General features: G+C 40.9%; 2 protein-coding genes across 5 annotated transcripts in view; one reads left to right on the forward strand and one right to left on the reverse strand.

The window, feature by feature from the left end:
- Positions 1–21,947, reverse strand: part of LOC131105911 (calmodulin-binding transcription activator 1-like) — a 73,285-nt gene that overhangs the window by 19,273 nt on the left and 32,065 nt on the right. For 3 of the 4 annotated variants that reach the window (XM_058054410.1, XM_058054411.1, XM_058054413.1), the window contains exons 4-8: positions 16,216–16,283; positions 9,589–9,724; positions 6,833–6,904; positions 4,372–4,525; positions 509–2,367 (exon numbers count right to left, since the gene is read on the reverse strand). In XM_058054410.1, the coding sequence (XP_057910393.1) occupies positions 509–2,367; positions 4,372–4,525; positions 6,833–6,904; positions 9,589–9,724; positions 16,216–16,283 (2,289 nt within the window). The remainder of the gene's footprint in view (positions 1–508; positions 2,368–4,371; positions 4,526–6,832; positions 6,905–9,588; positions 9,725–16,215; positions 16,284–21,947) is intronic. The other variant, XM_058054412.1, reaches the window with a different exon arrangement.
- Positions 1–21,947, forward strand: part of LOC131105915 (dnaJ homolog subfamily C member 11) — a 166,876-nt gene that overhangs the window by 6,005 nt on the left and 138,924 nt on the right. The window lies entirely within an intron of this gene.

A 21,947-nucleotide genomic window follows, 5' to 3' on the forward strand; every position in this document is an offset into this window, starting at 1 on the left:
ACCTGGATAAGCGGAGGAAAATGGATGGATTATTATTTAATGTTTTCATTTTTATTTAATGTTTAATTATGTATTATTTATTATTATTATTACTATTATTATTATTCAATGTTTTAATTTGAAAAGAGAATGCTCAATTGGAGGCGTACGTGCTGCGTTGTCGTTTGTCAAATACAAAAATCATTTTAAAAGTTCTGTCTTGAAATGCATTAATAAAGATAGTAACATAATAATGACAAATAGAGAAAGCATCGCCCCGAAGATGACGTAACGGCAGCGAGAGGCGGCGTCAATGTGATTCACCGACTATTCCGCGTGATAAATGGATGAATTAATTAAGCCACCCAGAGGAATCAGTGTAATATTGAAATTTCATTAACTCAACAATCATTTCCGAGCACAATTCCATTTTTTAACAGCAGCGCCAGCCATCTTCCATCATGCGTCAGACCCATTTTACTCTGGGCAACAACGATGAATAAATAATGATACTAATGTTGTTACTAACCTCTGGATAAGACCACTCGGGGGAGTAGTCTGTCACACCAAACAGCCTCCCGGTCTCCTGGAGCATTCCCAGGGCTCCCTGCTCCACTTCTGAGCCTTGGAGGTGGCCTGCCCCTGTGCCCTGCTCCTCCCCGACCGCCCCCTCCTGGGGCATCAGAACCCCGGTGACAGCCGCCCCGACCCCACCTCCAGACCCCTCGACCGAGATGAAATCATTTATGAGGTCAGAGAACTGGCTTCCAAACGAGGCCTCGAAACCCTCCAGGCTGATGGCGGCGCCGGCTCCCGCCGCCGTGGCCGATACGCCCCCACCTTGTGGAGGGAGGGAGGAAGTGTAGAGCGCCCTCTCCATGCTGGCACCAGCGCCTATTGACTGAGGACTGGCCCCCACCGAGCCTCCGGGTCCCGACAAGCTCACACCGTTACAAAGAATTTCATTTTCCCCATTTCCTGCCGCTCCGCAGGCGCCGCCCCCCTCCTCGCCGCCGCCATTGTCATCCGTAGGTTGAAGGTAGCGCTCCGTGTCCACGCTCGCATAAGCCTCGTGAGCGGATCCAGACTTGAGCATCAAGTCCCCGCCGTTCTCAGCGGCTTTGCTGGCGACCTCCTGATGACCCCCGCCGCCGGACTGGTCAACACGCGTGTCCTGGCTGGTCAGAGCAAACGCGGCCCCCGGTGCTCCTTTTTCACTCCTTCCACAGAGCGCCTGCGGGTCTTGGCTGGTTGGATGGAGGTGTGAGTGCGGGTCTCCGTTGGTGACGGGGGTGTCTCTCTGCAGGCTTATGTAAGACCCGGTTTCGTCCGACTCCTGCGCTCCCTCGGCGCCGTTGGTCTGCTGCTGGGAGGACTGGTTCGCGTGAGCCGGGGCCTGCAGGAAGAGGTTGGGCGAAGGGTGGTGAGCGGACTGGGTTAGACTTGGGACACACGGCGATGACATGACCGCACTGAAGTCCATTTGCTCCAAGGTGGTGCTGGGGCTGAGGCCCGCCCCCTCGCCGACATAACCGCCCTGAGGCGCTAGCGGCTGCTCCAGGGGCGTGGCTTCCTTCTTGATGTTGTTGACGAGGGATGGGTTGTAGACGAATCCGTTGGAGGAACAGTGGATTCCCCCGTCGTTGCCGTTACACCCCTCGTTTTTTCCGCCGCCTCCTCCGTAGGTCTGGCCCTGCTTGGGGTTATTGAGGAAGCAGTCAGGGTCAAAGGTCATGGCAGTCTCAGGAAGGCTAACTCCTCCACCAGAGTCTAACGAGCTGGAAAGAACCAGCTCCGCTCCCTCCCCTAAGCCGACCCCGCCTGGAAACGACGCGAACCGCTGGTTCTCGGGGGCGACGGCCAACAGGATGCCGGTGGCGGCGCTCTCGTGCGGCGATGGCAGCAGGTGGGTGTGGCCGGCGGAGTAAACCGAATCCCCAGTCAAGGTGGTGACCTCAGACATGAACACGGCGGTGCTCTGTGACAGGCCGGCGGCGCCGATGGCGAGCGCCGGGCTGTCGGCCATGTCGCTGGCGATTGAGAGTGGCGAGCTCTGGGTGGTGTCGGGGACTTCCACCTGGTTGGCGGAGGTGGAGGAGGACACCTCCATGCTGCTCTGCGGGAGCAGGGAGGGCTTGGTTATTCGCCCGTTTCTCCGATCTCCTCCGCCCGCTCTGCTCCGCCGCCCCACGGGACTGGGCTCCGTCTGGCCCTCCGACACGTCGCTGTTCTGGACCTCCGTGCCATCCGCTTCCTCCGATCTCTGGCCTGCCGTGATGCCGGCCCCCACCGTAGCGCCGCCCCCTGCCGCTGCCCCCGACTCCTGCTTGGAGGAGATGATGCGCTGCTTGACGCTGGAACATTTCTGATGTAGGCTGCTTCCGGCACCTGACGGATGTGGAATACAATAACCGGCGTTAAAAATGAACTGCTGCACGGCGGTCTAGTGGTTAGCGCAGCTAGGAGACCTGAGTTCAATCCCACCCTCGGCCATCTCTGTGTGGAGTTTGCATGTTCTCCCCCGTGCGTGCGTGTAAAGGGGGTAAATGAACCTTTACTGAACACGCCTATTTCCGATTCGGTTAACATCCGTTTCAGTTAGAGTCGGACCTTCTGCAATGAATTAATGACACTAACCAAGGTTTGACTGTAACTTAAAATTAGTTGATGTACAATTTGGAAAAAAAGCATTAATATAAGTCATCTCTACAAATGGGGCGGGTTTTCTCCGGGTACTCCGGTTTCCTCCCCCATTCCAAAAACATGCTAGGTTAATTAGCCACTCCAAATTGTCCATAGGTATGAATGTAGGTGGGAATGGTTCAATAAAATCTGAATAAAAAAATAAATATAAAAATAAAAATAAAAATAAAAATAAAAATAAAAATAAAAATAAAAATAAAAATAAAAATAAAAACAAAAACAAAAACAAAAACAAAAATAAAAATAAAAATAAAAATAAAAATAAATAAAAAATAAAAAATAAAAAATGAAACATATATATTTTTTTACAAATCAATAAAAAATATCAAATGATTTAGGGGGAGATAGGAACATTTTAAACATTGAATCCCCCCTGTCCCCCCCGTTAAGAAAATAAGGTCTTCCAAACTATTATATAGGCTCCCACGGCGAAAGAGTGGTTAGCGTGTAGGCCTCACAGCTAGAAGACCTGAGTTCAATTCCACCCTTGGCCATCTCTGTGCGTGCGTGACGTCGTGCGTGGGTTTTCTCCGGGTACTCCGGTTTCCTTCCCCATTCCAAAAACATGCTAGGTTAATTAGCCACTCCAAATTGTCCATAGGTATGAATGTGAGTGTGAATGGTTGTTTGTCTATTTTTGATTTCTATGATTGGCTGGCCACCAGTCCAGGGTGGACCCCGCCTCTCGCCCCAAGACAGCTGGGATAGGTTCCAGCACCTCCACGAATGAATGAATGAAATATGAACTACATGTATGTTAGATTCCCCTGCCTGTGAGGCAATGATTTGGTTGCATTAACCCAAGTGTCCATTAGCGCCCTCCTCTGATAGAAATGTAGAACTGAAGGTATTATAAATACCTAAAAGCAGTATATCAGTGATACAAGTGTACAAATACACCCCAAAAAAGGCCAAGGAAGTGTAATTTGTAAAACATGCAAGTTGAAACACAATAAAAAAAAGACTATTTCTAAATGTGATGTCTTCAAGCTGCAGCCGGGGAGATGATCTTTTGAAGAGAGAGATAAGTACTATTTAAGTCAACAAGCCACTTAGTTCTGGGCAGCTGTCCTTTTTTGCCCTTCAAAACCACATCAAAAGATGAGTGTGATTAGGTAATTCTGTGTGTGTGTGTGTGTGTGTGTGTGTGTGTGTGTACCGAAGTTATCTTCTCTCGCTGATGCTCACTTATGAATAATACATGCTGGATATTTCGGGCACCTCTATCTTGTGTCCCTCCGTTCTCCCCTTTTTCTTTGGTGCAATGTGGAATTGCCTGTAGGTGGCAGCACGGCACTGACTTTTGGACTGATCCCCCCCCACTACCACCCAGAACCCCACGTCCCCAAACGTCACATTACAGTGGTCTCTAAAGACAACCTTGTTGAAAGACGCCATGAGATTCATGAGAGCAACATTTGAAATGAATTCAAACAAATTGTCTTTTTTAAAAAATCCAATTTCCATATTATCTGAAGTGCTGCAGTTACCTCTTATCTCAACTGAATTTTGGAATCTATTAAACCCGTGTTTTTTTTTTTTTTTGAAGTCTGGTATCTGAAGTTTGGCTTTAATTGGCTTTTCATCTTTTTAATTACGATGGCTTCGGTTCCGGGGCCCAGTACGACTCCTATTCTCAGGTTAAGGACGAGCGAGCGGGCCAAATGAAAGAGTTAGAAGATAACTCACACATGGGTTTGAGTTGTCCGATGAGCTCCTCCTTGCTCCACTTGGCCCACTCCTTCCTGTCGGTGTTGATGGAGCACAGAACCGGGCCGCACGGCTTCCCGCTATCGTCCACCGCCGGCACGTTCAGATAGTGCACCAGCACGATATCCGGGTTCTGGAACACACCGGGACATATCTCGTTGGTTAAACACCGTGTCTATTTGTTGCTGATTGCGTCTCCATGAGCAAGGCACTACATTAATAGCCGATTTTGCAGAAGGACGGGAAACGGACAAGGAATGCGGGAGAGTATGTGGAGGTCAGGAGGGAGGTCGGACATAGCGTGTCATACAAGATTCTCTCACCTGCCTATAAAACATTTAACAGCGTCGGCCCGCTCATCACCCCCCCCCCCCCCCCCCCAGCCCAGTGGAAAGGTCCACATGATAGAAACGGAGTGAGCGTGTGCAGCTGGCCATACTATATAGCATCGCACACCAGCAAACCTATAGAATTTACACCCCATGAATGATTCAACAAGTGCGTATGTGCGCTCGGTGCGGATTTGAGAGCAAGTTTGGAAGCTCTTCTCGATAAAAGATTCAGTAGACGGACTCAGGTGAGGGGGAGGGGCCCGCTGAGGTGGAACTCGAAAATGGCACAGTGGGCTGCTGCGGCACCACACTGTGCGATGCAACAGCGCAGACGGGGCTGGTTTATGATCGTATTCGCTGATGGGATGTGATATATGTGCAAAGAGCAGAAAATGGTACACCCCCCCACCCCCCCCTTTCCTCTTCCTCAAAACCCCCTCCCAGGTTTAGACCGGGGGTGGGCAAACTACGGCTCGGGGGCCACATCCGGCCCGCCAAGTGTTTGAATACGGCCCGCCCAATCTTTCCAAAGTATTTAATTTAAAGTCAACATACAAGCTGGCATCATGGCCTGAGCCAACCTTTTGATGGTTGTATCAATTTCGTTGTTTGACATGGTCTGTTGTTTACAAAGTGCTCCTGAAAAAAGAGACACAAGCACATCATAATAATAAAAATTAAAATAATAATTATTATATTATAACTATTATGATTATTATATTTATTATATTAATGTTAATTATTATATTAATTATATATAATAATATTGTTATATTTGCATATTTTACATAATAATAATATAATAATTATTATTTTAATTTTATTTTAATTATTATAATATTTTATTATTTTTAAAATATTTAAATATAAATATAAAATAATAAATAATAATAGCAGATTGCATGACAATTTTACAGATACAATAATACCAGGTGGACTGTTACGTGTAAAATATATAGGTCTGTTGTTTACAAAGTGCTCCTGAAAAAGAGACACAAGCACATAATAATAATAAAAATTAAAATAATAATTATTATATTATTATTATAACTATTATGATTATTATATTTATTATATTAATGCTAATTATTATATTAATTATATATAATAATATTGTTATATTTGCATATTTTACATAATAATAATATAATAATTATTATTTTAATTTTATTTTAATTATAATATTTTATTATTTTTAAAATATTTAAATATAAATATAAAATAATAAATAAGGCCCACGAGTCAAAAAGTTTGCCCACCCCTGGTTTAGACTCATAGAGTCACACGGGAGGCAAAATAAAACGCATTAGATCAGGGCCAAATTGTGTCCTTGTAAAATTCATGTGACAAATTATGCAAGACGTATCGGCAAAGAATGCATAAATATGTATGAATTTCCATATTTTAAATGAACATTCAATATTGAATGTTTAAGATTCAACATATACGTCGGAAAATGATGCGGTTCTTGCACAACCAATCACTGAAGAGATAAACGAGTGTGTGTGTGTTCCACCCCGCCTTCCACATAAAGCTAAAATCTATATATGTGTCGCTCCAGGGTATTTTTTCTTCAAGAGGAACACATGGAGAGCATCGCCTTCAGTCCTTGATGATCACAATAGGTAGTCTGAGTGAAGATGACTCGGCCAACTTCTGGCTAAGAAAAGTTTTTCCAAGTCAGCGAGGAACGTTCCCATAATACCAAATATATTTTGCGAGTGGGACGATAAACTCAGCCACGCCGTCCAGTTTTATTATTACCCGACTTTGTGCTAGTACTTTTTAGTATAGGCTGCCTCATTAATTTTTGAAGAGGAGGATGTTTATCAATGCTTTATGTTGGAGGTTAGTGTGCTGTTTTGGAAATGTAATGGACAATTTAAGAGATTAAACACGCGGCGCGTAAAATGAACAATATACGACACGGTTTCTGCTGGCTTTTGGCGTGGGATGGTGAATCTTCACATAACCGGGCGAAGGAATCTTTGTACATCGACGGCAAATAAGCAGCCGTCACCGCAATACAGAACATATACGCCGTATACTTCATCCTGTGTTGGTGTGTGCCCAACGGCAAGGCAGGGAATGGGAGGTGGGTATCTTACCTGCAGCAGCCAATAGCATCTACGGTGGAAGGTGGGGATGATGGAGGAGTGGACGTAGCAGCCATACAGACACTAGAGAGAGGAGAGGAAATTTCAGGGGGAAACAAGAAAAAAGAAAATGGAGGGAGCGGGACACAAAGGGGGGCGGGGGGGGGGGGGGGGTGAGGACAGCAAAGGAGAGAACAGCAAAGGAGAACTCAGGTTACAGGCACTTAGGTGGTATCATTGTATTTTTGAAAAGGTCTTTCATCAGATGATGTTGACTAATAAAAATATCCATATTTGGCAGAGGGGTATTAATAACGTATGGCCGGAGGATCCATTTTTTTTATGCCTGTGGGATTTCCCTCCACGTTGGGGGATATAATGGTCTAAATTATTACATATTTTTTGTAGATTTAAAAAAAATTTTCATAGATTTTCTCTGACAAATTTCATATAATAGGGCCCCCTTAAATAATTTTATTTTATATTTTTATAAATAAATAAATAATTTTTTTATAAATATATATTTTTATAAATGTCATATAATATGGACTCCCTAAAATGTTCTTAAGGCCCCCCTAAATAATTTGATATTTTTTTATAGATTAAAAAAAATCTCCGACAAATTTCATATAATAGGGTCCCCCTAAATTGTTCTTAAGCCCCCCTAAATAATTGTATTTTATATTTTTTATAAATAAATAAATACATTTTTATAAATATATTTGTATAAATTTCATATAATATGGACCCCCTAAAATGTTCTTAAGGCCCCCCTAAATAATTTGATATTTTTTATAGATTAAAAAAACTAATCTCTGACAAATTTCATATAATAGGGCCCCCCTAAATTGTTCTTAAGCCCCCCTAAATAATTGTATTTTATATTTTTTATAAATAAATAAATACATTTTTATAAATATATTTGTATAAATTTCATATAATATGGACCCCCTAAAATGTTCTTAAGCCCCCCCTAAATAATTTGATATTTTTTATAGATTAAAAAAAACAAATCTCTGACAAATTTCATATAATAGGGCCCCCCTAAATAATTGTATTTTATATTTTTTATAAATAAATAAATACATTTTTATAAATATATTTTTATAAATTTCATATAATATGGACCCCCTAAAATGTTCTTAAGGCCCCCTAAATAATTTGATATTTTTTATAGATTAAAAAAACCAAATCTCCGACAAATTTCATATAATAGGCCCCCCCCAAAATGTTCTTAAGCCCCCCTAAATAATTTTTTAAAAATATTTTTTAGTGATTTTTTTTACAAAAAAAAATCTGACAAATTTCATATAATAGGGCCCCCTAAATAATTTGATATTTTTTTATAGATTTTTTTTTTTTTTTTTACAAAAAAAATCTCTGCCAAATTTAATATAATAGGGGCCCCTTAAAATGTAAATGTAAATAAAAAGTTATTATAGACGATCAAATGACTCGGAAGTCCCATATTAAATATATAGCAACAAAAATATGAAGAAGTATTTCAATAACAGCAAAATCAAAGTATATTCTAAACAGCAACATTCTATATTGTTCTTTTTTCGGTGCCTGTGGGATTTCCCTCCACGTGGGTGGGTGGGGGTGGGGGTGGGGGTGTATATAATGGTCTTCAGAGGTCATCAGACCACAGAAACACAATGGTACATCCAGTGCCGGACACATAATAGCGACATCAAAAGTCTCTTCTGTTTGCTGTCTGCTACACATTTCCCATTTTGCCTTTTCTCCTCTTGTGAGAAGAAGCCCGGCGGCCATCTAAAGTGTGTTTGGCCAAAGGCAGAGAGCATTTCCATATATTTCCATCTGATATGAGGAGGCTCTCCATGCAGCCTGGTGCTGGTTTGTCCCGCCTCTTGCTATCCTCCTGCTCTTTGCCATTCCTGCTTGAGGGGTCCCGGGAAGAGGTGACACAAACAATTACTGAGCAACTACCAGGGAGAGAAACACTTGCCTTTGGATGTGTGTGTGTGTGTGAGTGTGTGTGTGTGTGTGTGTGTGTGTGTGTGTTTGTGCACGGCTGCAGAAAAATGCATGTCAGATGATTGTCAGTGCGAGTGTGGGGTTGTAAATAATGGAGGTGCAGATGGGAATACTTGATCTCAATTATTCCCTTTGCCTATGTCTGCTGTTCATCTGTGAGCGAGCCTCCGATACGTGTGCTAGCTCGCTACCTCGCTACCTCGCTACCTCGCTACCTCGTCTCTCCTTGCTTTTCCAATCTCCCTCCGTCTTTCTCCTTCTGACACATGCATGCTCGCTCCTCTCACCTCTCCGTATATTCCTGCTGAATAATCCATTTTTCAGCTGGCTGATGTGACTCAAACACACACACACACACACACGCACACACACACACACACACGAACAGACGCTGCCTTGAGACTGGATCGATACCGCTCTCCGTTCTGCTGAAGAAGGCATTGACATCATTCCTGGCTGCAGGCCAAACACACTCTTATCCTTCGGAAAGAGGGAGAGAGAGGGAAGGGAGACAGGGGCAAAAGGAGGAGCAGGGAGGGGGGGGGTGCAAAGGTTGGAGGGCAGCACAAACACACACAAACACACACACACAAACACACATGTGTATATGTAGCGCTCAGCCTGTGTTGTTGTGTGCACGCTTGAACCACACGTGTGCGTCTACACGGAGTGAAGGAGTGACTAACAGGATGGATTGGAATCGGCAGCCAAGCCAAACTCAGCAAAAAAAAAAAAAAAAAAAAAAAAATCCCAGACTTCTTTCTCACCTCGACACCCTGGACTTTGAGTTTCATGTGATCCTCTCGGGTGGTCTTCCCGTCTTTCCTTTTCTTCCAGCAGTATCCATCTTTCCTGTACTTCACCTTCTTGCGGTTGTAGAGGATCATGGAGCCATTTTGAGGCCTGTTTGGGGAAAAAGGAACAAAGCGTTCCACGGAAGGACAGAGGCACAGTGAGGATTAGTTTAGAGGACGGAAGAGAATGAATGTGGTGACGTCTTTGTTGCTGTCAGCATTCCAATACACGGAATACCCTGCTGCCAAATCCTAGCTAGCTGCCACACTAAAACATTGGACACACCCGTACGTGGGAATATTTCAGTAGCTCCGGCCATCCGCGCTACATAAACATTAGCCAGCAAGAACCAGTTATAAACACACACTGTTATGAACAATATTATTATTATTATTAAAAATGACCAAAGCGTACGGCTTCGGTCTCTTTAGGGCTCAATACCAGCTCACCTCTGCGTTGTTTGGGACGATGGGTTTTCCATTACAAAGCAGTAACACGAGGAACGGTGAAAAGCACACCGCATTGAACACACCGCTTGGAACAAGACAGGCTAAAGGTAGAAACAAAACAAACCCATAGCAATAATGGAGGAGACCACAGTCTTCTTAGTGCTTTACTTCTCAACATATTACCATTGGTCATGTTTAAAGGAGCTGCAGCAAAGTGGAGACTAAGGAGTATAATACCGTGGATCGTCACATATTTTTAGGGGGACTTCAGTCAAAATGTTCTTAAGCCCCCCTATAATTTGATATTTTTTATAGATTTTTTTTACAAAAAAATCTCTGACAAATTTAATATAATACGGACCCCTAAAATGTTCTTAAGCCCACTTAAATAATTTTATTTTATATATTTTATTGATTTTTTTTTTTTTTACAAAAAAATCTCTGACAAATTTCATATAATAGGGGCCCCCTGAAATGTTCTTAAACCCACTTAAATAATTTTATTTTATATTTTTTATTGATTTTTTTTTTACAAAAAACATCTCTGACAAATTTCATATAATATGGACCTCCCTAAAATGTTCTTAAGCCCCCCTACATAATTTTATTTTATATTTTTTATTGATTTTTTTTTTACAAAAAACATCGCTGACAAATTTCATATAATATGGACCCCCCTAAAATGTTCTTAAGCCCCCTTAAATAATTTTATATATTGTATTGATTTTTTTTTTTTTACAAAAAAATCTCTGACAAATTTCATATAATAGGGGCCCCCTAAATAATTGTATTTTATATTTTTTATTGATTTTTTTTTACAAAATACATCTCTGACAAATTTCATATAATATGGACCACCCTAAAATGTTCTTAAGCTCCCCCTAAATAATTTGAGATGTTTTATTCTTTTTTTTTTTACAAAGAAAATATCTGACAAATTTCATATAATATGGACCCCCCTAAAATGTTCTTAAGCTCCCCTAAATAATTTTATTTTATATTTTTTACTGATTTTTTTTACAAAAAAAAATCTCTGATAAAATTCATATATGGACCCCTTAAAATTTTCTTAAGGCCCCCTAAATAATTTGATATTTTTTATAGATTTTAAAAAAATTTAATAGATTTTTTTTACAAAAAAAATCCCTAACAGCCCCCTAAATAATTTGATATTTTTTTTTATTGATTTTTAAAACATTTTTTACAGATTTTTTCCTTTTTTTTTTACCAAAAAATCTCTGACAAATTTCATATAATAGGGCAAAAGCAGGCTAATAAGCAAGCCAATAAGCAGGCTAATACTAGCCTACTACTACTACTACTACTACTACAACAGTAGATTGTGTGTACTTGTGTACATTTAATGTTGGCCTAAAACTATTGAGTATCTCTACTAAATCTGTACAAAAGTAGGAAACTTATATCCCGCTTCTTGTTCCTTATTTGTTTTTTTTTGATATTTTTGCATCTCCAGGGGGCTAAAACCCCCCTGTCCTTAGAAGCTAGTCTAACCTGGTCTGAAACATATTCTTAAAACATATAAACACGATCACACGTGAAGGAGAACATATGCATGGAGAGACGCTGATGCTATAGCTAGAGCAATGTCACAGATGGCAGGACCCACCAGCACGTGTTCCCTGGGCTCAATGTCAAACCTGATGCTCAGCAATCAATCATTCTTCTTCTATAACATTAAGGAGGAGTGTGGAGCTTGTGTGTCTCTGTGTGTGTGTGTGTGTGTGCAGAATTCATCTTTGCCTTATCTCATGACAACAGAAACAATCAATAAACTAACAGATACTCACAAGTGTACACACACACACACACACACACACACACACACACACACACACACACACACACACACACACACACACACAGTCTTTATCCCACTTATCAGACCATCTCTTCATTTTGTCTTTACTGTGTCTGAGTCCCCCCCATTCTGGTCTCCTTTCTCTCATGTTGTGGTCTCATCCGTTCCCTTCCCTTCCCAGTCCCATGGCCCCCAGTTTGACGCAGGGGGGGCCACATATGGACCGGAGTGATTGCAATTTAAGCAGCGCACACACACACACTGTGTCGTAAAATTGAATTTGCTTTGAAGTGATTTTCTTTGACACCGCAAATCTGTTCTGTTTTGGGGGGTGAGACCGCCGGCTTCTCACCCGAGCGGAGACCCCCACCCTGCAATCAAAGATGAGTTTAGTCTCTGTCTCCAGCCGCGTGAGTCATCTCGGGGCTGCTGATTCTAATTATGTTATGGAGACCGTGGATGAGATCACATGTGTGTATGTGTGTGTGTGTGGGAGGGAAGTACACGTCTACGTGCGTGTGTGTGTGCGTACGTACGTGCGTGATCACGGTGCCCGATTCAAGCAGACATAAATGCTATTGATTGTAACTGGTCTGTGATGTGTGGGATATAAAAAGCTTTTCCAGCGTTCCACAGTGTAGCCGAGCGAAAACAGAGAAGGCAAGGGGAGGAGAGTGGGAAAAAAAAACAAACCAAAAAAAAAAAAACCGACAAGCTAAAGCAGTGGTGAGCAAACTACGGTCCGGGGGCCACATCCGGCCCGCCAAGTGTTTGAATACGGCCCGCCCAATCTTTCCAAAGTATTGAATTTAAAGTCAACATACAACCTGGCATCATGGCCTGAGCCAACCTTTTGATGGTTGTATCAATTTCGTTGTTTGACATGGTCTGTTGTTTACAAAGTGCTCCTGAAAAAAGAGACACAAGCACATCATAATAATAAAAATTAAAATAATAATAATTATATTATTATTATAACTATTATGATTATTATATTTATTATATTAATGCTAATTATTATATTAATTATATATAATAATATTGTTATATTTGCATATTTTACATAATAATAATATAATAATTATTATTTTAATTTTATTTTAATTATTATAATATTTTATTATTTTTAAAATATTTAAATATAAATATAAAATAATAAATAATAATAGCAGATTGCATGACAATTTTACAGATACAATAATACCCGGTGGACTGTTACGTGTAAAATATATAGGTCTGTTGTTTACAAAGTGCTCCTGAAAAAAGAGACACAAGCACATAATAATAATAATAAAAATTAAAATAATAATTATTATATTATTATTATAACTATTATAATTATTATATTTATTATATTAATGCTAATTATTATATTAATTATATATAATAATATTGTTATATTTGTATAATATAACATATAACATATAATATAATAATTATTATTTTAATTTTATTTTAATTATTATAATATTTTATTATTTTTAAAATATTTAAATATAAATATAAAATAATAAATAATAATAGCAGAGAGAAGTGAGAAGAGAAGAGAAGCGTGAGACAAGCAAAATAGGAGGCAAGCGTCATTATTTGGAACTGATGAGGTATTTCAGTGGGAGGAGAAATGAAGGTCGTTGATTGTCGTCTTAATATTATGCCTCCAATTCCACACACACACACACACACACACACACACACACACACACACACACACACACACACACACACACACACACACACACACACACACAAATGTCACCGACTGCGTTAGTGGAGCTCCTTTCCATCTGATGGGATTACGTGTAATCTGTTCTAATCACGCCTCATGTCATGTATAAATGGGATTATATCTAACTGCTGCTCAATAATACCAATATGACTTCTGCTGCTGCTGCACGAACGCCGAGGCGATACGGCAGCACAACCAATCAATGAGAAATCCATCCACAACATAAACTGTGCTGCTGGCCTCAGGCTGCTCCTGAGAAGAGTCCTTCAGATGGCACAATGGGAGCGCAGAGGTAGCACCCCCGGGGGCTCTACGCGCCATCGGTAATCACAAACGGGGGCCACGAGGTGACCGCCGCACGCACTTCACTTTTTCTCTTCTTCTCACTCGTCTTTACCACTTTTAATTATATTAAAAACACACGATAAACGTAAGAGGTCGGCAAAGTTTGGCCGATCATGATTATGTAGTATGTGGAATCAAACTATGGAATGGATTGAGTAAGGAAATCAAACAATGCACAACGATGAGCCAATTCAAGAAACAATACAAGCAGTTGATGTTTGCTAAATACAAGGATGAAGAGTCTTGAACCAGTCATGATGTGCTATATATATCACTATATTGACACGCACTATGGTACCCATTATGGCATTGGATGCTCATATCACCGAGTACTTCGGTACGGGACAAAAAATTAAATAAAATAAAATTAAATAAAATTAAATAAAATTAAATAAAATTAAATAAAATTAAATAAAATTAAATAAAATTTAATTTAAAATTAAATAAAATTAAATAAAATTAAATAAAATTAAATAAAATTAAATAAAATTAAATAAAATTAAATAAAATTTAATTTTATTTAATTTTATTTAATTTTATTTAATTTTATATTTAAAAAATACTTAACTCATATTATGAAAGCAGGAAGTGAACAAATGTAACAGTTAGTGATTGTAAAAGTACCAGACGGAGGGGTAGGATTTAATAAGCTTTGCTTCTTCCTACTCCTTTTGGACATGTGGAACTGGGAACTGATTATGGGATGCATTCAATTGGAATCTGATGCATGTTCAAATGAAATAAAACCATTACCATTACCATTACCATTACCATTACCATGTACAGTCGTCCCAGTTAGGCATCCTCACTCTATTGCCGTTTTTCAAACATGAACTACTAATTAAGTTATTAATTAAAGCACAGGGCGGATGTTATGGTTATCTCTTTGTGTTCAAAATACTTAAAAAGTACTGAATGGATTTGGATGACATTTTCAGGAATTGTTGGAAATAGGATATGGAAGACCCGGATCACTCAGGATGGAGGACATTTTTTCTGGACTATAAGTCGCCCCGAAGTATAAGTCGCAAAATAAACAAAATAAAATGAACAAAATAAGAGTAATGCAAAATATTTTCCCGTTGGAATTGCATTGTTGACTACATCTTCCTTCCTCACAAGCACGTTTGTAGCAAGTTTGTAGATGATTTGTGTGTCCAAAAGCTGACATCCCATTAGGAAAGTTTGCCAGTTTGTTGCCAATAAATTGACGTGCTTTCCAATTTGAGACGGGTGTATTTCATTATATGGCGTAAAGTTTCTAGCTTTGTATACTTTGTACATCTTTGGCCTCATTTTTTGGTGGTCATAAAATCTCTCGAAGACGCAAGAGGCTTTCATTTCAGCATGCACCGTTTTATAGTACTCATAGTACTCATAGTACTCATAGTACTCATAGTATGCTCGCCATTTTGTTGCATTTTCCTGGTTTCAGTTTCAAGGTCAGTCTGTACAGTACAGATAAATGAATGGATGTCAGTATTTCAAACCGGGGGGGTGCATGAAAAGAATTTCTGTCCCTTGGGTGGGGGGGCGGGGGGGGGGGGGGGTATGATAGAAAATAATTGAACACATTATTATAACGCCAATTAAAAAGTACCTTTTGCATGATAGGGCAGCTTTAAATCATTTATAATAATAATTTGATGTAATATGTGTCCTGTGATTGATTGACTGGCGACCGGTCCAAGGTGCACTGTGTTTGCCCTCTACCCAAAGTCAGCTGGGGTAGGTTCCAGCTTTTATATTACATCTGTATTAACTTAAAATGTAAATTCAGTAAATTCTTAATTATTTGGATTGTCTTTTCTTTGCTTTTTTCTTCCTCGGTAGAACGTCTCCATGCTGTTGGAAAACCGGGGGGGTTCATTGGGACTCATGAATATTCAGTTCTAGCATGTGAATCAATGTTCTCACACACACACACACACACACACACCTCCCTTGAACCCCTCACCCCCTCACGTCTGAATTATACATTACTTATCCTAATACATTTACATGAATTAATACTCCATTTCCAGCTGACTAGGTACTTTGCAGTCCGGCCGTGTTCTAGAGCGTTCCGTACATGTAGAGCACCCCATCAGCCCATCAGGAGGCAGCTTCCGAGACACACCCCTCCGGTGTTTTTTTTTTTTTATCAAACGTCGGGATTAAAACAACAACAATCACCTGCTGACAAAGTCATGCTTTGTGTGTTTTGTGTGTGTGTGTGTGTGTTTTGTGTGTTTTGTGTAGTGTAGCGTTTTCCCCTCACCTGGTTTTTGGCGATGTCGTCAGCCACTCATCATGTTTCTCAAAAGTGATGAGATACGCAGCAATCTCCTGGTGAGACAAAGGCAAGACAGAGAGGTTATATGAGTGTGTGTGTGTGACGGGGGGGGGGGGACACAAGGTTATATTTGTGTGTGTGTGTGTGTGTGTGTCGCAGACAGATAAAACATAACAGGTATTTCCAGATGACCCGCTGATGCCCACAGAGAGTGTATATGTCGCAATATCTGATCGCCACGGTGAAGTCCGAGCACTCGATTGGCCGCAGAGAAGCCACTCAGGAGACGGATATGGAGCACAGACACCTCGGGGGCTGGCGACCAATCACAGCGTCCGACTCACTGATGCCTGCCTCCGCTGGCGAGGAAAGGGCCAGCAACGCACACAAACACACACAAGCGAAAACACACACCACATAAACACACACACACCAGCCACCAGAGTGAGTGCGTTAATGGGAAAAGTTTTCCCGTCTTTTGCAGTTTCACAGCTTCCCATCAGATAAAGTGCGCTCATAACCGGATTCTTAATTCCTCTGGCTCCGCTTTCATGTCCTCGGCCGTCCTATTCGCACTATTTCCTTTTCCACAGTAAAGCCCAGGAAGGAAAAATAAAGAAGAGGTAAAGGTGAGCATTTTAGCCATAGTTGGGAATAACAGGACTCACGCGCTTCCCAGTTTTCCTTTGCCGGGTAAACTCACGCATTTTCTCCTTTAGACGCACTTGTCTGTTTCCCTATCTCCGGCCCCCCCCCCCATCCACTTGTTGTGTAAATTGTCCTCTTAAGGCAGGGGTCTCAAACTCAATTTACCTGGGGGCCACTGGAGCTAGGGTCTGGGTGAGACTGGGCCGCATCAGGTTTTCAAAAAAAAAAAAAAAAAAAAAATTAATTATTATTATTATTATTTACATTCATTAAAAACAGAAAATATACAAAATTATATATAAAATATACAAACTTTTTCAGTGCTTTGGTTCCGATTTTCTACAATAAAAGCTCTGATAAAACATTCCACTGTTCTCAAATATCTTCATTTTTATTTTTCTGCACAAAATAAGATGAAAAATAAATAAACGAATCAAGAATAAATCAGTAATAAATAAATATAATAATAAAACGGCAAATAATAAATGTCTTGAGACACATGCTAACTCGCAAACTAGAGAGCTAGCGACCTAAACGGTAGCCTTCAAGTTATTTCCTTTAAACTATAAAAAGCCAAAAACTTACCACTTCCACACAGATAGAGAGGATAACTATTAACAGTTATTTAACCTTTAACATGAACATTAATCAAACGTAATAATTTTTTCCGGGTACATGATACCATACAGCAGGGGTCTAAAACTCAATTTACCTGGGGGCCACTGGAGCTAGGGTCTGGGTGAGACTGGGCCACATCAGGTTTTTCCAAAAAAAAAAAAAAAAAACCTAATTTATTAAAAACAGAAAAATGAATAATCTTTGCTTTGGTTCCGATTTTCTACAAGAAAAGTTATAAAACATAATAAAACATTCCACTGTTCTCAAATATCTTAATTTTTATTTTTCTGCACAAAATAAGATGAAAAATAAATAAACAAATCAAGAATAAATCAGTAATAAATAAATATAATAATAATAATAATAATAAAACAGCAAATAATAAAAACTTAAGAAACCACATATAATTGGTGGGTAGACAAATGATTTTTTTCAGATTAAAATGAACAAAGCATTATTAGAGCCCTGTAGACATGACAAAACACGACTATAGTCACATTTATACTCTTTTTATTTACAACATATTGCGCAACTGCAGGGTCTTGAGACACATGCTAACTCGCAAACTAGACAGCTAGCCACCTAAACGGTAGCCTTCAAGTTATTTCCTTTCAACTTAAATTGCCAAAAACTTACCACTTCCACACGGATAGGGAGGATAACTATTAACAGTTATTTAACCTTTAACATAATTTTTTCTGGGTACATGATACCATACCGCATCCATATCAAACTTTACATTAAACTTTCATATCAAGGCGGGGGGCCTCAAACTAGTGTCCTGCGGGCCACATTTGGCCCGCGGGCCGTGTGTTTGAGACCCCGGTCTTAAGGCAATCAGCGTTTGAAACGTGGCACAAAGCAACCGCGAAGAAGACATCAACGATGCAGGCCTCCTTCATCTGCCCCCTCAGGTCGGCCATCTCTACTCCAGGCCTCCTCCTCTTCCGTTCTCTCTCACACTCGACAATGTGTGTGTGTGTGTGTGTGTGTGTGTGTGTGTGTGTGTGTGTGCGCTTGTTTTTTCCGTTATTTGTCCCAGTTTGGCACGAGAACACTCCAGCTCCACGCTGACCAGATGAGATGGAGGGAGAGAGCAGGTGGAGGGCGGCGCCACTTAACGGGATTGTTTTTAGTATCCTCCATTCTATTGCCATGTCCCAACCCCCCACCGCCTCACCCGGTGTTCAGATGTGTATTTATGTACGTGTGTGTGTGTGTGTGTGTGTGTGTGTGTGTGCGTGTGTGTGTGAGGGACTGGCTGCCATCACACCATTAATTATTATCGCCATCAATCTGCCAACTGTTAATGTCTCTCTGTCTGAGTTACAGAAAATTGCACAGGGGGGCCGAGTCTGGGTGGAAGACACGCTTTCTAACATGCACATTCTCATGTAGCAAGGCACACACACATGTACACACATGTACACACATGTACACACACACACTCGCATACAAAGACCGCCTCATTCATTTATGCATCTATTCATTAGCGGTGACAAGCAGCCACCTCTCCTCCTCCCAAACCACTCTGCAGCAAGTCAATATCCTATACGGCGTCCACAGCCCCGGCCAGGCACCGGGTTGGGGGGGCGCCCCCAGTGACTGTCAGCCAGTGGGAGGCGGGAGGAGCAGAGAGAGGTGGGAAGAGTGGAGACAAGGGGCTGGGAGAGACAGAAGGATGGGAGGATTAAGAAGGAGCAAGAAGAGAGAGAGACTCGCAATTAAAGGCCTGCCCCATAAGAGCCATTAAAAAGCCCGAAACGGAGGAGTCAGCTCAAACGGCAGCCTGACACACACACACACACACACCCACACACACACACACACACACTATGCTCTCCTTCACCCCCCACACCCATGTGGAGTGACAGAAGTGAGACTTGAAGGTCGGTCGTCAGGAAGTCAGAGTTATTGTCCCGACGGAGGCCGGTGATGGAACGCTGTGAGCATGCCTGGCGACACACTGACCCTTCAGGAATACTGCAAGGGAGCGTGTGGGGCCCCCAGGATGTTACTCCGGGGATCTACTCCATAAACCTAGTTCCTCCGCATGTCTATATGGAAGTCTATACAATAATGCATTACAACAGGCGGATGCTTCCCGAATGGGAACGAGAGATGGAACTAAGTTGGGATCATAAGAGCCGGACTTGGAGCGATGCAAGTGGGGGAAATCAGCCACCCACTCGTGTCTCCATGTCCCTCCAAGAAACACACACACACACACACTCCCAGGCCCGGGGGGGTATTACCCGAGAAAGGAAGAGGGGGCGCTTTGGTTGATCGCCCACACAGCAACAGACTTATGCAGGAGTTTTCCCCGGGGAGATTCCGTTAAAGGGTCTGGCCACCGGCTAGTGCAGGGGTGGGCAAACTACGGCCCGGGGGCCACATCCGGCCCGCCAAGTGTTTGAATACGGCCCGCCCAATCTTTCCAAAGTATTTCATTTGAACTCAACATACAACCTGGCATCATGGCCTGAGCCAACCTTTTGATGGTTGTATCAATTTCGTTGTTTGACATGGTCTGTTGTTTACAAAGTGCTCCTGAAAAAAGAGACACAAGCACATAATAATAATAAAAATTTAAATAATAATTATATATTTTATATTATTTTTATAATTATTATTTATTATTTTATAATTATAATTATTTTTATATTATTATTATAACTATTATGATTATTATATTTATTATATTAATGCTAATTATTATATTAATTATATATAATAATATTGTTATATTTGCATATTCTACATAATAATAATATAATAATTATTATTTTAATTTTATTTTAATTATTATAATGTTTTATTATTTTTAATATTTAATATATTTTTTATATATTATATATTTTATATATTATATATATTTTTTTATATTTTAGATATTTAATATTTAAATATAAAATAAAAATAATATAAAAAATAAAATAATAAATAATAATAGCAGATTGCAATATTTTATTATTTTTAAAATATTTAACTATAAAAATAAAATAATAAATAATAATAGCAGATTGCATGACAATTTTACAGATACAATAATACCAGGTGGACTGTTACGTGTAAAATATATAGTCCCCCCCCCCCCCCCGGAAATTTTGTTATATCGATGCGGCCCGCGAGTCAAAAAGTTTGTCCACCCCTGGGCTAGTGTGTATGTGTGTGTATGTGTGTGTATGTGTGTGTGTGTGTGTGTGTGTGTATCGAAGTCTAATGACAAGCATCACCCGGCACATACGTATCAGGGGAAAACAGAGTCGTCTGTAAACTGGAACTGTCACATCCATTCCATAGCGGCGCCTCAAATGAAGGCCGACGCCGCTCCTCGCCGCACACGTTATTTGGCATTGAACTGTTTATTTTATGGAGATGGAGGCCGCCCACTGTGGGGTTTCTTTTAAATGCACCCGGAGTCCATTCCTGGCTTTTGTCTTTGTTTACATATACGGCAAAGAACTGCATTAGCATTACCCGCTACAGCTTTGCTGATGTTGGGATTTTGGTGCTGATCATGTCCACTGTGCGTTTTTATTTAAGATTCATTCATTCGTTTTATACCGCGGGATAGGGGGCTGGAGCCTATCCCAGCTGGAATGGTGGCCAGCCAATCACAGCGCACATATAGACAAACAACCATTCACACTCACATTCATACCTATGGACAATTTGGAGTGGCTAATTAACCTAGCATGTTTTTGGAATGTGGAGGAAACCGGAAAACCCATGCACGCACGAGGAGAACATGCAAACTCCACACAGAGATGGTGGGATTGAACTCGGGTCTCCTAGCTGTGAGGTCTGCGCGCTAACCACTTGTCCACCGTGCAGTTTTCTTCAAGATTCATTCATTCATTTTCTATCGCTTATTCTCACGAGGGTCGCATTGGGTGCTGGAACCTATCCCAGCTGGACTGGTGGCCAGCCAATCACAGGGCACATATAGACAAACAACCATTCACACTCACATTCATACCTTTGGACAATTTGGAGTGGCTAATTAACCTAGCATGTTTTTGGAATGTTGGAGGAAACCATAGTCCTCGGGGAGAACATGCAAACTCCACACAGAGATGGCTGAGGGTGGGATTGAACTCGGATCTCCTAGCTGTGAGGTCTGCATGCTAACCACTCGACCGCCGTGCAGTTTTCTTCAAGATTCATTCATTCATTTTCTACTGCTTATCCTCATGAGGGTTTCGGGGGATGCTGGAGCCTATCCCAGCTGTCTTGGGGTGAGAGGCGGGGTCCACCCTGGACTGGTGGCCAGCCAATCACAGGGCACATATAGACAAACAACCATTCACACTCACATTCATACCTATGGACAATTTGGAGTGGCTAATTAACCTAGCATGTTTTTGGAATGTGGGAGGGGACCAGAAATTTATTTTATTCAAGATTCATTCATTCATTTTATACCGATTGTCCTCACAAGGGTCGGA

The sequence above is a fragment of the Doryrhamphus excisus genome, chromosome 18, assembly GCF_030265055.1.
Source record: "Doryrhamphus excisus isolate RoL2022-K1 chromosome 18, RoL_Dexc_1.0, whole genome shotgun sequence".
In the NCBI taxonomy this organism is placed as follows: domain Eukaryota; kingdom Metazoa; phylum Chordata; class Actinopteri; order Syngnathiformes; family Syngnathidae; genus Doryrhamphus; species Doryrhamphus excisus.